General features: G+C 19.4%; 7 protein-coding genes and 1 non-coding gene across 8 annotated transcripts; 4 read left to right on the forward strand and 4 right to left on the reverse strand.

The window, feature by feature from the left end:
* Positions 1-253: 253 nt before the first annotated feature.
* PGSY75_0621000 (hypothetical protein) lies at positions 254-2776 on the forward strand (the record flags this gene model as incomplete). Its single annotated transcript, XM_018784787.1, has 1 exon — positions 254-2776. One exon carries the CDS (start codon positions 254-256, stop codon positions 2774-2776), a length of 2523 nt encoding a protein of 840 aa, XP_018642841.1.
* Positions 2777-3214: 438 nt separating this feature from the next.
* On the reverse strand, positions 3215-7288 carry PGSY75_0621100 (hypothetical protein; the record flags this gene model as incomplete). The annotated part of the gene is made up of 1 exon (XM_018784788.1): positions 3215-7288. One exon carries the CDS (start codon positions 7286-7288, stop codon positions 3215-3217), a length of 4074 nt encoding a protein of 1357 aa, XP_018642842.1.
* A 1583-nt stretch (positions 7289-8871) lies between these two features.
* PGSY75_0621200 (pyridoxine biosynthesis protein PDX1) lies at positions 8872-9777 on the reverse strand (the record flags this gene model as incomplete). The annotated part of the gene is made up of 1 exon (XM_018784789.1): positions 8872-9777. The coding sequence occupies one exon, from the start codon at positions 9775-9777 to the stop codon at positions 8872-8874; it is 906 nt and encodes a 301-aa protein (XP_018642843.1).
* Positions 9778-11306: 1529 nt separating this feature from the next.
* On the forward strand, positions 11307-13415 carry PGSY75_0621300 (putative mRNA binding PUM-HD domain protein-like protein; the record flags this gene model as incomplete). Its single annotated transcript, XM_018784790.1, has 1 exon — positions 11307-13415. The coding sequence occupies one exon, from the start codon at positions 11307-11309 to the stop codon at positions 13413-13415; it is 2109 nt and encodes a 702-aa protein (XP_018642844.1).
* A 332-nt stretch (positions 13416-13747) lies between these two features.
* On the reverse strand, positions 13748-14366 carry PGSY75_0621350 (putative protein SYS1; the record flags this gene model as incomplete). Its single annotated transcript, XM_018784791.1, has 3 exons — positions 13748-13884; positions 13975-14090; positions 14191-14366. 3 exons carry the CDS (start codon positions 14364-14366, stop codon positions 13748-13750), a joined length of 429 nt encoding a protein of 142 aa, XP_018642845.1.
* Positions 14367-15688: 1322 nt separating this feature from the next.
* Positions 15689-17683, forward strand: PGSY75_0621400 (Pf77 protein; the record flags this gene model as incomplete). Its single annotated transcript, XM_018784792.1, has 1 exon — positions 15689-17683. One exon carries the CDS (start codon positions 15689-15691, stop codon positions 17681-17683), a length of 1995 nt encoding a protein of 664 aa, XP_018642846.1.
* An 835-nt stretch (positions 17684-18518) lies between these two features.
* On the forward strand, positions 18519-19532 carry PGSY75_0621500 (hypothetical protein; the record flags this gene model as incomplete). The annotated part of the gene is made up of 1 exon (XM_018784793.1): positions 18519-19532. One exon carries the CDS (start codon positions 18519-18521, stop codon positions 19530-19532), a length of 1014 nt encoding a protein of 337 aa, XP_018642847.1.
* Positions 19533-20024: 492 nt separating this feature from the next.
* Positions 20025-20106, reverse strand: PGSY75_0621600. The gene has a single exon. It is a non-coding gene; the product is annotated as a tRNA-Ser (tRNA).
* Positions 20107-20298: the final 192 nt, after the last annotated feature.

Consider the following 20298-nt stretch of genomic DNA (forward strand, 5'->3'; position numbering starts at 1 on the left):
ATAATGTGATTCTAGAGAAAGGCACAATATTACCTTTGAGAGGTATTTATATATCATTTAAATGAAAATATAAAAACAAAAAAAATTTATATATATTATACATATATAAATATATATACATATGCCAAACAAAATGAAATGTATGTAATATAATTAAATAACAAAACTAATACTTTTTTTTTAAAGAATAATATATGTTGTGAATATCTTTTAGGATATATAATATGTTTACCATGAAAATATATTATGTGGAATGATTTATAACATAAAATACGATCTTTTATGTTTTTTAGAAACTTTTAAAATTATCATTTTAAATATAAGAATAAAAAAAGAAAAGGAAGAGAAAAACAAAAGAAATAATAGTAATATAATAGGTAACATATGTATATTTTTTAGTTATGTATGGGTTTTAGGGCTATTATTATGTTATAAAGATATTTGGCTAGTTCATTCCTATCAAATAAAAAATGATAGGACAAGAAAACATAGTTATAATTTTCTTAAACCTATAAAATATGATTTATTTACACACAAAAAAAATGTATACACTTCAAATAAGCATAATAAAAAAACAATTTTGCAAACTTTCAAAGGAATAATAAAAAAAAAAAATGAAATAGGATCTAGAGTAAAAGAAGATTATTACAATGACATCGTTGAAAATGAAAATAAGATATCCAAAAAAAATGTAACAAAGGAATTAAATAAAAATAATAATTATTTCAATAATTTATGTTATAGTGATATGATTAACAAAACTGTAGATGAAAATGTAAATTTTGATGATGGTATAATAAATTATTTTGTTTTAAATTCAAATCCAAACTTATCATTCTTTCTTAATAGTAATGAAAAAGGAAAGAAAATTTATACAATTACTACAAAGAATAAAAAAAATGTTTCAGAAGATATGGAAAATAATGACAATATATCAGAAGAAGAACATACCATAAAAAATAAAAAAAAAAAAAAAAATGAAAAGAATGAAAATCATATTAATAATAAATGTAGAATAAAATTAAAACTAAAAAGAGGTTATATGAATGAAATATATGAACGAGAAAAAAAAAAGCTTAGTATGATTTTGTCAACAATTAAAGATAAAAGTATTTTTAAAAAGAAAAAAAATAAAATTAAAGAAACGATTTTATTATTAAATGGACAAACAGTTAAGACAGAAGTTATAAAACAATATCTTTTTCATAAATTAAGATTAGAATATTATGAAAGCATAAGAGATCAAAAAAAAATATTAACCTTAGATTTATGGTCTAAAGAAATTAATATGTCAGTAGAAAACTTAAAAAAATTAATTGTTTATATTTATAAAATGAAAAATTTAGTACAAAAAGAAGATGAAGATTTATTAATCAAAACTTATTTTTATAACAAAACCAATATGTTTACACTGTTTAGAAATAATTACACCGATAATGATATTCCCTTAGATTATGATTTATTAGAAAAAAAAGTAGATACCGAAAATTCTAATGAAAATGATAAAGGTCATGAAATATTAGATCAAGAACCATCAGGAAATCTTACTAATGATAACAAAAATAAAAAGAATATGAAGAAAAAAAATGTTCAAAAGGATTCTTATATGGATACTGCAAATAATTTGAAGGAAAATGATGATATATCAAAAAGAGATAATAATAATAATAATAATAATAGTGAAAATAATTATGATATATTTATGGATTATTTTGATAATGCAGAAAAGGTTTTATATAACGATTGTGAGAATTTAATAAATGTAGAAGTACAAAAATTTATGGAATGTATTAAAGATATTGTATTTTTTGAAAACTCCATTTATTTGATTGAAAAATTAGAAAACAGACCACCCTTATTAGAAGAATTAACTTATGCATATAATTATGATAAAGATATATTTTTAAAAAAATTAGAAAATAAAATAAAATTATCACAAAAACTACTGATATATTTTATACCTCTTATTAATAGTACGGTTAAAAGAATAGAAGCAAATTTTAGTAGTAATTTAAGTGAAGATGATTTTTTATTAGTAAGTCTTGATGCTGTTAAAAATGGATTTAAAAAATATGATGTTGAAAAGTTGGGTATAAAAAATTTAACAAAATATGTATATATATGGGCTAAAAATAGTACATATAATTATTATCAAAAACATAAATCGTTTGTATCTATATCTCCACATACATATAGTGATTATAATAAAATAAAAAAATTTGAAGATTCCTTTTTAGAAAAACATAATAGAAGACCTAATATTAAAGAAATTAGTGAAGGCTTACATTTATCGGAAGAAAGGGTTGAAAAAGCTCTTACATCATTTGTTAATATTATAGATGCAGAAAAGCCTATAGTTTATCATAATAATAAATCTGGAAATGAAGAAAAAAATACTTATAAAGATTTAATAGTTAATTCAGATGATATACATAGCTTTAATGAAATTATGTATAATGATATAGTAATAAAAGCGTTGAGAACATTTATTTGTAAGGGGTTAAAAAAAAAAATAAACAAATTAATTATATTTATGAAATTTGGATTATTCTTAAAAAAAAAAATTTATACAGATGATGAAATATGTGAAATATTAAAAATTTCAAAAAAAAAATTCCAAAAACAGTTTGAAGATTCTTTAAATGAAATTAAAAAATATATAACAAAAATTAAAAGTAATAAATCTCAATTGGATACCAACTTTGATTTTGCGTCTTATCTTAATTTAACACAGTATGACTTTTTGGGAAACGATTTTTCTCAAATAGATATATAACAAATAAAATATAAAATATATATATATATATATATATATAATGTAAAATATAAATTATATAAAAGATTTTTAAACCATTTTGATTTTTTAATAAGCCGGAGATAGAATTTTCTTTCTTTTTTTTTTTTTTTTTTTTTTTTTTTTTTTTTTTTTTTTTTTTTTTAAAATTTTTTTTTTTTTTTTTTTTTTTTTTTTTTTTTTTTTTTATTTTTTATTTTTTTTTTTTTTTTTTTTTTTTTTTTCTTATTATTTTTTTCATATATATATATATATATATGTATATTTTATTATTTATATATTTAACTTTTAATGATTAAATAGCTACATAGCTAGCTAAAAAAAAAAAAAAATATAAAATAATAAATCAATTAAATGTAATAAAAAAAAGAAAAATTATTATACACACATAAAGACAACCTTTCAAACATACGTAAATAATTATACCAAATTGTACTTAAAATGTATCATTATTCCACCCTTATTGTAAGACATATTTATTCCCTCAATAATTCGTGAATAAAAACAATTATTATTAACAGAAATATCAATAAAATTTTCATCCAAATTCATATTTTCATATATTTCTTTATCTGTTGTGTAAAAGCGTTTTCCTGGAACATTCTTGAGTATTTGTAAATTTCGATCTATCAATAATTTATTATAATTATTATCAGGTATCATATCTGTTTCTAATGAATCGTTCAATATTTCTTCTTTGTTTTTATTCTCTTCATTGTTTTCATTGTCTTTATTTTCATCACAATCAGAAGAACATTCGGATGATAATTCCAAAATGTCAATATCCGAATCGATTGTTTCACTGGAATCTTTACAAGAAGCTTTTAAATCATATTCCTTATAATGTTGAATATTGTTACATTTTCCATCAGTCTTAATTAAATATTGATTGATAAATACATCATTAGAATTTTGTCCAGTGGCTATTCTACCTGACTTGTCATAAATTTTTTCATTATTAATATTAAAAATTTGAATGGACCAATTGGATATGGTTTTTTTTAAACACAGAGTACCATTTACACCAACTATATTTATTTTTGTAATAAATTCTTCATTCTTATTATTCATTAATAAGTAGTTACAATATACACTGGAGTCTTCGGAAATATTTTTTTGTTGTGAAAACATTGTAATTCCTGAAAGGCAGTAGTAATGATCCTCATCATATATATCTTGTTCAACTGTATTATTATTTTTTTCTTTTATATAGCATTTGTTGTTTGTATTATTCTCTTGTGATAATGCGATATTATTTTCTTGATGTTCCCTCTTGTCTGTCTCGCTTACCATTGTTTTATCTCCCTTATTGCATAAAACATTATCATTGTAATTATTATTATTATTATTGTTGTTGTTGCTATTTTTATTTTTCTTCAAAAAGTTCGATGTTAATCCAGTTAAATTAAGATTCAATATAATTTGTAACATATTTAGAATACTACATAAATCATTTATTAAAATTTCTTTAGATGAAATACTTTGATTCATATTATTATATAAGTTCATGCTAAAATGTGTAACAGTTACTGACGTAACTCCTTGTATATAATGTAAGGATGATCTTGATTCATATAGTGATTCGTCATGAATATAATTATTATTTATCCAGCTAATTTGTTGAGATTTTTCTTTATATTTTAAAATGATATCTTCTGAACGTTTGGATGAATCAGATAAGGTTCCATATGTAAATATATGTTTATTTCTATTCAGCAACATTTCTACAATATCAGATTTGATAGTCCAAGGTGCATCTATAACACAAAATTGAAATTCATATTTATCAAAACATTCTGATAATTTTTCTTTTAAATATTCAACATTTTGATAAGAAATATGTTTCATAGGATTTTTAATATTTGTATTAATTATATTACCATCATTTTTACTATTATTATTATTGTTGTTTTTATTATTGTTGTTTTTATTATTGTTGTTTTTATTATTGTTGTTATTTTTGTCATTATCCTCATGGCATAATTTTTCCAATGTAGTAACTTCATTTTCATCATATAATTTAATTATCTTAATTTTTGAAAAATCAACATTCGTTGTAGATTTTTCATATACCGATTTTTTATATTTGGCATTCATATATTTTAATACGGCTTCCTCCTCTTTTGTAAGTAAAAGAATATGTGTTAATTTGATACGATTTTCAAAGGATAGATAATATATTCCATCATTTTGCACATAATAATTGATACCTATCATAGCATATGTAATAGGATTGCAACAAAATTGAATATTATATAATAAATCATATGAATGAGAATTATGATTGTGATATTGATTATATTTATTATTATTATTACTATTATTTGGAGACATATATTTTTTATATTTATTTTCTTTGTTTGATAATTTTATGGATGATCTTATAAACTTCAAAGATTTATTATAATTACGTAATACCTTATAACATGATGCAATATTAATATATGTTGATGAATGTCTATTATTTTTAAATTTACGTAAACTTTCTTTTAAATAAAATATGGATTTTTCAAATTCTCCAAATTTCATACATATATGTCCACATACATCAGCAATATCTTCATCATTTTTTAAAGAATAATAATTTTTATAACATTCATGAATATCTAATAATATATCTTTTTCAGTTCTACCATTTATATTTGGATATGTAACTAAATTTATAAAGGAATTTCTAATATTAAAGAAAACATCTGAATCATAATTAGAATATCTTAATAATGCTATGAGTTCTTTTATATTTACATTAGCTGGATAATGATTAATATTATGAATAACTGATTTTTGCCAGTTTATTAAAACATCAGGTGGAAATTGTTCAACATTATCATAAAAGGATGAAATGGTTCCTCCAAATTTTATGGTCATATTGTTTAAATTTTTCAAATTGATTTTTTTAATTTTTTTATAAACATTATCGTGAAAGAGTCTTCTCTTGGAATATTTTAAAATTTTATTTTTACAATAATAATTATTATTAATATTATTACTTTTATTATTATATGAACTAGTACTTGTATGATTATTTTTCTGATTATATATCGAATCGTACATGTTTGACCTTTGTTCATTATCCTTCATATAATTTTTAAAAAAGTCGATAATATAAAATTCATTACTATTATCTTGTTCAATTTTATTTTCCCCTACTTGTGAAATATTCGATAATTCTGCATCATTTTTTAATTCATTTTTTTTAAAATTTTTTTGGTGCATTAACAATGTGACTATTTGAAAATTATCCGAATAAGGTGTATATATATAATACCCACCTAAAGACAAAAAGAAAAGACATATTGCATTCAAATTCACCATAAAAGATAGACTACCATGAACGACCATATGTGGATCTCTATAACCTTTAAATTCTTCATATGATTGATATCCTTTATCACCTATTAGGCAAAGTAATTTATTATTACTTAATTTTAACATTCTTTTAAATAGAATAAATGCACCTACTGGAAATACAAAAGAGAGATGTTTATCAATATAAGAATACAATTTTAAAACAGTATATATATCTTTATATTTTCTTAAATAATCAGATGGATTATCTGTTTCTTCTTTATTAATTTCTTCATCAATATTAACACTTTCCCAGTCCCATGAAACAGTCATTCGAAGCATAATATCAGCATCAGTTTTATCTTTTTCTTCATTTGGTGAATATACTGATATTAATGCTCTTTTGAAATCATTTTCTCCTTTAACTACCCATGCATCAGTTAATAAAGAATCTAAAACATAATTACATATTAAGACTATTGGTGTATTACTAGGTATATATTTCTTGGCTACTTCTAAATAAATTTTATCAGTAGTTTCATTTCCATCAAAAAAAGCAAAATCAAGCATAGAATATGTAGGATCATTTGTAAATTTTTCTTCTGAATAATAATTCGTTTCATTATTTGAAGAAATATCTGAGTTATATGAATTATCTGTAGATGAATCATAAATATTTGTTCCATTTTTCTCAAATTCAGAATCATCATATGAATGATTTTTACTAGTAAATGTTTGATCACTACTATTTCTTGTATTGATATATTTTTTTAATCTATCATGATTCATACAATATGTTATATTATCTTTAGCTATATCTGTAAATACATATACAAAAGGTCTATCAGGTAAATTCATACTTTTAAAATATTTCTTATATTTTGATAAAGCTCTTAAAATTAAATATGTGAATTTCCCATGACCTGCACCAATTTCTAAAATATATATAGGAACATTACGATCACATTCGTTACTATTAAACCAATCTTTCATATAATTTATTATTACTCGAGCATAATCTTTAGCTAGCTTACTATTACTAGTAACAAATGATGGAACGACATTTTCTTTCCATGCATTAATAGCAGCTTTTTTATAATAACTTTGTAACATTTCCCATATTACACTCTCACATAATCTCTCCTTTTCAGCAATACAAAATTTTTTAGATGGATTCTTTTCTACAACTACTTCTCCTCCAATCATTTTGTTATATATAATAGATCAGAAGAAATTAAAATGATATATATATATATATATATATATTACTAAATTGGATGATATATATATATATATATATATATATATATATATATATATATTTAAATTAGACCGATCGAATATAAAAAAAAATAAAATAATAATTATAAAAATAAATACTTATAAATTATTTAATTAAAATATTTACACAAAAAAAATATACAATGTTAATCTTTCACTAACGAAAAATAAATACACATATGTACATATTTTATTTTATTTTATTTTATTTATTTGTTTTATTTTTTTTTTTCCCCTTCAATTAAGACGAATTATATGTTGTTTGCCTACATAACTAAAACTATTACAAAAAAAAAATAAAAATAAAAATGTAAAATAAAATACAATTATAATCATAATAATGGCTGCAAACAAATTTTTTTTTTTATTTTTTTTTTTTGCATACAGAAATTTATAATTTATATATATATATATATATATATATTTTTTTTTATTTATAATATTTTTATATTTATTTATTCTAATTAAAAAAATAAAATAAATAAAAATAATAATAATTGATATATCCATGTGTATATACTATTTTATATTTTTATTTTCCCTATTAAGTGTGATATGCTTTTATGTGCAGCGTTTTAATATTATTTTATATTTTATTAATTAGCACTGAATAAAAAGTTACATACGTACGTAAAATTGTAATAAAAAAAAAAAAAAAAAAAAAAAAAAAAAGACTCTATAAAATGTTATATGGTAAATTATATATGTGTAATATGTATGCCGACATATTATATATAATATATATATATATATATACATAAAATTTGATAATTTGTAGGGTTAAAAGAAAAATAAAAAAATAAACATAAAATGCATATACGGATACTAATTAATTTGGAGAACTAATTTTTTCTTTCTTTTTATTTTTAAATCAAGATTTTCATATAAAATTATATATACTATTAAAAAATAAAAGAATAATTAAACATATTTATATGTACATATTTATATATTCCAATAAAAACAAAGGTTTTTTGGATATATTGGGAGTAAGAAGAAAAAAAAAAAAAAAAAAAAAAAAAAACAACATATATTAAATATAAATATATATATATATATATATATACTTATTATATATATTAAGTTTAAAAAAAAAAAAGGAAAATACTGAAAAAGTATATCGTCATAATATATTATAATATATGCATTTATATGTTAATTAAAATTAACAAACAAAAATATATTATATGATTTTATATTTCTTTGTAAATTTTATGAAAATACACACATAATTTTATAATAAATGTTAATCAAGCTGTTGGATCCCTTATATTAATTAAAAGAATATTATACGATATATATATATATATATATATATTTTTTTCGTGATAATTACAAATTGGGGAAAAAAAAAAAAAAAAAAAAAAAAGGGATATTAAAATGATATGCTTATATTTGTATATATACCATGATGAGAATAATTTGAATTGAAATATCATAGGATAAAAAATAAATATACTTCATTTTCAATTATTTTTATTTTCTTATATTTTTATTATTTTGTGTGTTCATTGTGGTGTTAAGAATTTGGTGTGTTCTTCATTTTTATTTTTCCATTTATCAGAAACATGTGTACTTCCACACATAGCTTTTCCTAAATTCATACTAACATCTAATAGTATTTTAGGGTTATTAAAATTGCTAACAGCTGAAACAATTGAAGCTGCCATTTTTCTTGGATTTTCACTTTCGAAAATACCTGATCCTACAAAAACACCATCCATTCCTAATTGCATACACATGGCTGCATCAGCTGGAGTTGCAACACCTCCAGCAGCAAAATTAACAACTGGTAATCTTTTTAATTTTTTTGTAAGTAAAACAAGATCAATAGGTGCATTAACTTTTTTAGCAAAATGATATACTTCACTATCACTTAAAGAACATAAATATTTTATTTCATTATTTACAGTTCTTATATGTTTAATAGCTTCTATAATATTACCTGTTCCAGCTTCTCCTTTAGTTCTTATCATAGATGCTCCTTCAGAAATTCGTCTTAGAGCTTCTCCTAAATTTGTGCATCCACATACAAATGGTGTTTTAAATTTATGTTTATCAATATGATGCATTTCATCAGCGATTGTTAAGACTTCACTTTCATCAATCATATCAATTTTAAGTTCTTCTAAAATTTGTGCTTCAACAAAATGACCAATACGAACTTTAGCAAGTACATTAATAGAAACGCATTTTTTTATCTCTTCTACTTTTGATGGATCTACACTTCTAGCAACACCTTCTTTATTCCTAAGCTCAGAAGGAATATTTTCTAAAACCATTACACCTATAGCTCCAGCTTCTTCAGCTATCTTTGCTTGTTCTACACTTTTTACATCCATAATAACTCCTCCTTTAAGCATTTCACACCATCCGTGTTTTAATAAAACTGCTTCATCTTTTTGATGTTCCATTTTTATCAAAGGGAAAATTTTAAATGTAAATTATATATATAAATAGATATATATATGTATATATTAAGTTTACTAAAATATATATATTATAATATATTTGTATTATATATATATATTTTTATTTTTATTTTTATTTTTCTTGGGAAAATAATAAAATTTTTTTTGTTTCGTATTTTTTTATAATTAAACAATATGTTTTTTATTTATTTATTTTTTTATTTTATTTTTATTTTATTTTTATTTTTTTCGGCTTAATGATAAAAATATATTTTTATATTTAATATTGTTCCGTAATAAATACAACAGCGAAATATTTTAAATTATTTATTTTAATATATATATGTATGTATGTATATATATTATATGTATGCATATAATATATTTATTATTTTATTTTTTTATTTTGCTGTTAATTTTTAAATAAACGTGAAAATTACGTACATAAATAAACAAAATAATTATAAAATGTTATAAAAATATTTTTGTATGTAATAAGATATATATATATATATATATATATAAATATATAAATAAAATATTATTAATTTATAGATAGATGGTATATTACAGATATAATAATGTAGGATATTCTAAATATAATTATTATTAAGTTTCACAAGGAACGTTGTTTACTGATTTTACGATTTTACTTTTTTTTATGAAATATTATATTAATATTATAATAAATATGTATATAATATATTTATATAATGCGAATAATAAATTAATATGCATTCCTTGGTAATTATTATGATATATATTTACATATAGAAAGAAAAATACAGGAGGAAAGAAAATATATATGTATATATATAATATAATATATATAGTAAAATTATAATAATGTTTTGTACCTATCTACAAATAGGTATATAAAATATATATATATTATGTATTGTATACATATATATATTATATATATTTATGTATTTTTATATATACCTTAAAAAGAAAAAAGAGTACTTTATATTTTAGTACGCAAAAATATATATATATATATATATATTAATATATACCTATTTTTATTTTATATACCTATATATTTTTAAAGCACAGTTAAAATAATATATTATATATATTATATATTTTAATATTTATATAACAACAGTTAAATAATCAATTATATATATATGAAAAAATTATAGGCTATTTTTTTTTAAGGTATAAATATTATATATATTATTATATATATATATGATATTTTTTTTATATGTAGAATGATAATTATGTTAACTTTCAAAATAAGAAAAATAAAAGATATAATAAAAAAAAAAAATGAATATACATCCTAGTTTATCTCATAATAAAATATTATAACAATAATATTATATAATAATACATAAATGTACCTTAAATGAATTTAAAAAAAAAAAAAAAAAAAAAAAAAAAAAACGTTCTTTTTTTTATTATATACATTTAAAATTATATATAATCAGAATATATAAATATATAAATATATATTTATAATATATATTCATATTGTATATGGATTATTATTGATTCATTTAAAATTATTGTTAAAAAAAAAAATGACCAAGAAAGTTGGAAAATGGAAAAGCAAAAAAAGCAAGGACAAAGTTTATTACAATAAGAATGGATTGGATAATATAAAAAAAGGAAGGAATAAAGAAAATGGTTATAATAATATTGAGAATAATAAAGAAAAAAAAAAAAAGAAAGATAATAATAAATTTGTGAAATATATAAAAAATAAAAGTGAAGAAAAATATGTTGATAGAAATGATTTAAAAAAGAATATTATAAAAGGAAAAAATGATATTAATAAAAATAAGAATAAAAAAAATAGTGGTAAGATAAAAAAAGAAAGAAATAATAATGATAAATATTCAATTCAAGTAAAATATAAAAATATTTTAAATGATGAGAATTTATCAAAATCTAAAAAAAGAAAATTAATAAAAGAACATCGAAAAAAAGAATTGATTGAAAATTATGATTATTATAAAAAATTAAAAATACATTTAAATGATTTATTAAAATCTAAAAATGATAAGGAAGAAAAAAAAAGGCAAGTAGGAATATTATACAATGAATTAAAAAAAACAGATATAGACAAATTTGCTCGTACTAATTTAGGATATCATATAATAACATCATTAATAATATATGGAAATAAAGATGAATTATATAATAAGTTATTTAAATATTTTTATGATAAATGTTTTAATGATATATGTACATATCATTTTATATCCTTAATATTTCAATGTTTTTATAATCATGGTACTGATAATATTAAAAATGATATTTATTTATGGTTATTAAAAAATTTGAAATCATATTTAAGTAAATTTGGATGTCGATTATGGCATATAGTTTTTAAAAAATCAAAAAGTAGTTTAAGATTAAGGATGGTAAATTCTTTAATCATGCCTAATATGAATGAAATAAAAAATATATCATCCGAAATTTTAAAAAAACCAACAAAACAAATGTTTGAATCATTTAGTGAGCAGAATCAAAAAGCATTAAAGAAATATATAATTGAATTTATTGAAAATATTGTAGAAAAAGAAATGTTATATAATATGGTGTCACATAATATTATATTAGTTGCATGTGAAATATTAGATGAAGAAGAATTAATAAATCTAATGGATATTATTCATGAAGGTTGTGAATATTTAATTACAACATATCTTGGTAATAATGCTTTAATTTATTTATTAGGATATAGTACAAATAAACATAAAAAAATATTAATAAAAATTTTAAAAAATGATATAATCGATTTATGTAAAAATAGTGTTAATTTCTTGTTAATTATTAGATTATTAAAAATAACAGATGATACAAAAATTTTAAATGAATTTATTGTAAAAAAAATTACAACCAATTTGGAAGATATATTAAATGATTATTATGGTTTTTATGTTATTCTTGAATTTTTTTATAATATTGAACAAGATGATAAAGATAAATTTTTATATGTTGAATGGAAACATTTAATATATTCTAAAGCCCCTAAAAGTGTAAAAGACGGCGAAAAAAGAAAAAACGAAATCATTAAACCGATAATAGATCAACTGCAATTAATATTTAAAGAGAAAAATAAATTGAATAAATATTTGAAAGATAAAAAATATATTGTGCTTATATATGAATATTTATCTCATGCAGAATTATGTGATGAAGTCTTAAATAATTTATTCGGCATAATGGAACAGTGTATCGAAGATATCAAAAATGGAAGAATACAAAATGGGGATGTGCATAATGATAATGATAAAAATAATAATAATAACATAAATATAAATAATGATGATGATAATATTTCCTTAGTTTATGTAAAAAATATTATTGGATTGTTTATCAGAATTTTTAAGTCAACCAATAACACAAATCTTGCTCATAAAATAATAGATAATAATAAGTTATATAAAAAAATAACAGATTTATTCCTTTTAAATTTGCAAATAATATTAAAATCGGATTTTATAAAACTATTCAATTCTTTAATATTATTTCTTAAAGAAAATGACAATAATATATATGAACAAGTTATATCCACTGCAAGGTCTCTAAACAATAATGATATATATGAAGAGTTAAAGAAAACACTTCCCAATGTTAATCATTTTTGTAAATATCTTGAATTGGTTGTTTCTAAGGAATAGAACAACAATAAAAAAAAAAAAAAAAAAAAAAAAAAAAAATTTGAAAGGGGTGATGAAAACATTGTTTTCATACAATATATATATATATATATATATATATATGTATAAGTCTCATTTTTTTATTATTTCATAACCAATTTGTTAAAATTTTTATTAGTTTCATAAATAACAATTATTATCAACATTATATATATATATATCAAATTTGTAACATTATACATTTAACGTTTTATAAATATGTTTTTTTTTTTTGAAAAATTATTTAAAATTATAAATAATTCGTTATTATTAATAACTATATGAAACAAAATAAAATATTTAAGATAATATAATTAAAATAACCTTTTTTCGTCTTGTTCATTTCTTAAGCTGCTTATTGTAATTTCTTTAATATCTTCCTTATAACAAATATATTCGCTAAGAATAACAGTGAGAAAAACAAATAGGAAAAAACAGGCATACCAATTATCTATAAAATATAATAATCACAAAACAATAAGATATACATATATATAAATATATTTATATATATATATATATATATATAAATATATATTACATGATTTTGAAAATCCAGATATAAATACACATAATAAAAAGTGAATTAAGTAACATGATATAACATAGTCCAAGCATTTCTTAGTTCTTTTTACGATTACTTTTATAAAATATGACCTATATAAATTTAATGGAAAATAATAAAATAAAAAAAAAATACATACATAAATAAATAAATAATTAAATATATATATATATATATATGTCCTTATTTTACATAATAATAGAATTTATAATATGTATGAAGAAAAGATACAACAAAACAGCCTCCCCTTCAAAATAAGATGTCGTGTTAAAAAGGTACTTAATATTTCTTGGAAATCCATATATCGTGAATATTAAAAATATAGTAAAACTACAAATACTATAATATATGGACTGTAAACATAGCATTTGCAAAATAATATCTTTCATGTCCTTACTAATTAATTTTAAGCCATATAAATTATCATAAAAAAAATATATACATTCATAATATATATATATATATATATATATATATTTATATAGCTGTGCTATTCTTAAAGGTCATCAGTTTTAATAGGCATCAAAAAAACAATACCTTTCGATTTCTTTCCTTTTTCATAATTATCATCAATATTAATGTAATTAAAACATTGAAATGTAAATTTGGAAAATAGGAAAAAAAAAAAAAAATAAATAAATAAATAAAACGCACACAGAAATATATTCCATTCTGTAAATTAGGGTTAATCATCAAGTGGTGCATATAAGGGCATATTATTATTAAACCTTTTTGTTCATAATATTTTATAATTATATAAATTTATAATATATAATATAATCTGAATATATTATTCTAAAAAAATTAGTAAGAACGTTTTTCTATTTTTATAATGTAAAATAGTCTACAAATAAAAACATTTTCCATATAAGTAAATATAAGAAAGTACCAACAGATCTTATATATATATATATATATATATTTAAGTATGGTAAGGCAGAATAAGTTTTTATTATGTAGAATTAATAGGAATAACACGTATAAATATATTTATATTTACTTATTTATTCATTTATTTATTTATTCTCATATTTATAATAAAATGTAGAATATATACGAACAAAGTAAAATAAAAAATATGAGTTGTAAATACACAATATGGATATTGAGACGTGATTTTATAAGAACATATTAACTTATTACTTTTTTGTATATATAAAGCAAAATATATATATATATATATTTTTGCTTTCTTATTTTCCATGTTTTATTTTTTTGAAAAAAAAAATTCCCTTTTATATACACCTCTTTATGATAATACTGTTTTACTTGTTGCAACGTATACTTTTTAATTCTTAAGGTTATACTTGTTTTTTTTTTTTTTTTTTTTTTTTTTTGTTATTATAATATCCAATTAAAAAAAATATTCTAATACAATATATTATAACTTGAATTGTTTGTGAATTAATATATACATAAATATATAATATATATATTTATATATATATATATTTCTTTGTCTGTTTATGGGCGCGTATATTTTTCCTACTTGATGTTGTAATATAAGAAATTAAAAAAAATATATGCTTCCCAAATCAAAAAAGAAAAAGAATAAAAAACTTATATAAATATATACATACATACATATTATTTATTTTAAGGATCGGTTTTGTTCGTTCAATGAGTATTGCTCAAATAACCCAATATATATATATATATATATATATATATATTTTATTAGATCAAAAAAATGGAAGACAAGAAACAGTGCACACTAACTTTTAACGACTGGTGTAAAAAACAAGAAAAAGAGGACGATGGTTTGAACACCGGTTATAATAATAAATATAACGAAATATATTTTAATAAGGATATGAAACATAATATATATGAAAATATCAATGAAAGACCAATAATAAATATACAAGGAGATCAACCGATTTTTAATGTACCTATATATCAAGATAAATATATTCGAGATAAAATAGTAGAATGTGTAAATTACGAAATTCAAGATGTTGTACAGCCTACTTTTTATTCTCAAGAAACTAAACATGATGTACCTACAGTGGAATTATTATATAAAGAAAAAAAAGTTAATATACCTCAAGAGAAAATTATAGAAAAAGCTGTAGAAGTAGATATGCCTATAGGATATTCACCTGTCTTTTCTCCTACTTGGGATGTTAGAGAGATTCCTCGTGTTATTCCGAAATATGAAGGAGAACAAAAAATCATACAAGTAGAAATTCCTCAAATTAAATATGTTGATAAATTTGTAGAAAAGGAAATTATTGTAGATATAAAAGAAAAGATTATACCAAGAATTAATGAAGTTGAAAAAGAAATTGATGTGGTAAAATATCAATGGAAAGAAAAATATCAGGATGTACCTGTATGTAAATATGTTCCTAAAATAGATGTAGAACTTGATTGTCCTCCACCTTTAATAGTTCCATATCCAGCTGTACATTTTCATAATACATCGGAAGTTTTGAATCCTCATCAGAAAGCTCTAGATATCCCTTCTGAGATGTTGTTAAAAAATAGTAATATTTTTAATTATGACACTAATATGAATGTTAATAAGAATAATGAATATATGAATGGATCTAATTGTAATATATATAATGATAGTAATATGCATAATAATAATATATATAATAGTAGTAATAATTATAATGGTACGTCCAATTTTCATGTGGATGAATCCGTAAAGAAATCACTTCTAGATGTAGCTAGATTAACAGGTGTACAAAAAGATAATAGTGAAGAATACAATGAATTTTTGAAAAATAAAAATTTAGAAAAAGAAAAAAAAAAAAAGAAAAATTGGCCTTTCTGTTATTTTAAGAAAGATACTATGAAAGGAAATGATGAAATATACAAAGGTCGAAATTACTCAACTTATCAAAATAACTGTTGTGTTAATTATAAAACAGAAGATGAAAATAATTATGATATAGATCCAAATACAGGATATCCTAAATCAATGCCTAAAGATTTTGCCTCATTTTTTAAACAAGATTTAGATAGTGTAAAGAAACAGATGGAAAAAAAAAAGACAAATACAAAATCAAGTTATTCTAGTGATTTTCTAGAGAAAAGTCCAGTGAACCCATCTATAGAATATTTAGGTAAAGTTGATAAACCACCAATAGATGCAGGAAAATTGGATTCTATATCATTTAAATTACATGCAATAGAAGTACATCAATTTATACCCGTACCAAACCTACCAAAACCAAGATTTCTAGACTTAGTACCATCTCAACAATATGAACAAAATGATATATCATCTTTACAAAATGTATTTGGACAAGTACCAGAAGGATGGGTAGATCCACAAATTACTGGATTCATAGCACCAATGATGAATGATGTATTACATGGAAATATACAACCACAAAGTCCTTTGTTTAATAATTTAAGTACTGAAGGTCATGATTCTTCTTCAAAAAATAGAAGAACTCCTTGTATATCTGCACCCTCAAACATACATAATAATAATGATAGTAATTTACTCAGTTTTGATCATAATAATTATCAAAATGAAGAAGGACAAGGTTCCTTTGATCAAATATATTATGATGAATATAGAAATGATACATATGATAATGAGGAAAATGAATATCATACAGAATATATAGAAAATAATAATGACGAGGGTACAAATAGTTACATAAAATCTCCTAACGATCTTACATATAATACAGATTCGTCAATAAATGAAAATATGAATTAAATATAAAAATATGCATATTATAAAATATATACATATGTGTTATATGTATTGTATAACTATTTTGTTTATATATTTATTCATTTATAATATTTTATTTGTTATATAAATATATATATATATATATATATATATATATATTATATATTTTTGTTATCACCATTCTACTAATAAATTGTTACATTTGTTATATGTAAAACATGTTTTATATATATTATTTATATATATTATTCGTGTGGTTGTTATATTTTATTTAGGCTAATAACATTATAACTTAAATATATACAGATAAAAATTAAAAATATTTGCTACATATATATGTAATAAAATCTTCTTTCTTTCGTTCCTTTTTTTTTTTTTTTTTTTTGTTTTGAAATATAAAAAATAAATAATATATATTCATTTTTTTTATATGTATCTATATGTGGATTAATTTTTATATATTTAAATCTACAAATATAAAAAAAATATTGAATATTCAAAATATGAACACATTTTTGGTATTATCATTTTTATAATAGAAAATTCAAGGGCATAATTATAAAAATAGAATAAAAATTTTTTCTTTTTTTTATAATATTTTTGTAATATATTTTTAAATCTTTTATTTTTTTTTTATATCACCTTTATAGGTCATATGAACAAAAATAGAACAAATACTATAATATATTTATAAAAAAAAAAAAAAAAAAATATATATATATATATAATTTTTTTTTTTTTGTATATTTAATATAATATGATATAATGACATAATGACATAATGACATAATGACATAATGATTTATATATTATAAATATTATATATATATATATATATATATTATGTAAGAACAAAATGTATATCAATTTAAATATAAAACATTCAAGCTATAAATATGATAAGTGTTTAATATACAAAGCATTAAATGTAGGATATAATATTGTTGCTTTAAGTGTAAATTATAATCAATTCGAAAATGGTAACGATAATAATATATGTGATATAACATGGAAAGTTATGAATTGTATAGCATATAATAATAATAATGATGATGATGATAAGAATAATAATTCATATAAAAATTATGGAGTGAGAAATTATTTTATTGATGAGCTAGATAATATTAATAAAATGAATGATAATATGTTAAATATAAATAATATGATAAGCGAAAATTATATTTTAATAAATAGATCAAATAATTTTTGTATAAAAAATATATGTGATGATTTTATATTATATGAAAAAGAAATGGATATTTCAAAAAATGATATAAATGAGTTATTATATAAATATATTCCAAAAGAAAAATATTATTTGTCTAATAATATAAATAGTTTTATATTAAAAAGATTAAATGTAAAATATCAAGATGTTTATAAAATTGAAAAAGAATTTAATAAAATAATTAAAGAAAATAAATTCGATATAATAGCTTTTGAAATCGATAATGCAGAAGAAATAAATATGATTATTAGTAAATTCGATTGTGATATTATATTTTTTAATATGACTAAATCATTTATATCTCTTCGTAAATCTGATATTCAAGGTGCTATAGATAAAGGAATATTTTTTGAAATATCATCATTTATTAAAGGAAATGACGATCTTCAATATGTTATTTATTCTTTAAATCTAAATAATCTATTTTTAAATATACCATTAAATAAACTTATTATAAGTACTGGTAGTATTCATATCAATCAAATTATAGACCCTTTAAATTTTTTAAGATCATTCTTTAATTTTAATAAATTATCATATAAAAAACTAATTCCTTGTATAACAACAGTACCTTTAGCTTGTATACAACGAGCATCAGTGCGTAAATCTTTAAACACTGCAGTTTTTTATAAAAAGGATTAAACAAAAAAAAAATAAAATAAAAACATGACGAAAAGGAACATAAATATAAATAAATAAATAAATAAATATATATATATATATATATATATATATAATAATATTTTACAAAAAGAAAAAACTTTATATATTTTCAAACTAATAAGTCATTTTTTTTGTTTATCATATTTTTTTCACGTATTCCCTTAAATGATCCAAAGGGAAAAAAAAAATACATTATGTATTATATATATATATATATTTTTTTTTTTTTTTTTTTTTTAAAATTTATTTATAATATTTATATGGCCCTAAATTAAATTTTTCAAAAAAATATTATTTTTAAGTAAAAACATTTTCCACTTTTTTTAAATAACATATTACATTACATGAACATAATAAGGAAATAATAAAATTAATTAAATTGGATATTTTAAATAATATATATAAATATATATGCATATTTTATTTTATTTTATTTTTTTTTTTTTCTGAATTTATATTATAAAAAATTGCCGACAGCTGCAGGATTCGAACCTGCGCAAGCAAAGCTCATTGGATTTCAAGTCCAACCCCTTAACCACTCGGGCAAACTGTCAACACTTATTATGTAATATTAATTAATTCATATGATAAATAAAATTCATAAAATGAAAGATTTAAAAATATTATTTTATAAATTAATATAATTATACATTTTTCTTATTATAATAATTATTTTTTTAAACATATTGTTCATTAATATGTGAGTGTCATAAAATTTTATATATAAATATTAAAATATATATAT

The sequence above is a fragment of the Plasmodium gaboni genome, chromosome 6 (genome assembly GCF_001602025.1).
Source record: "Plasmodium gaboni strain SY75 chromosome 6, whole genome shotgun sequence".
Taxonomy (NCBI): Eukaryota; Apicomplexa; class Aconoidasida; order Haemosporida; family Plasmodiidae; genus Plasmodium; species Plasmodium gaboni.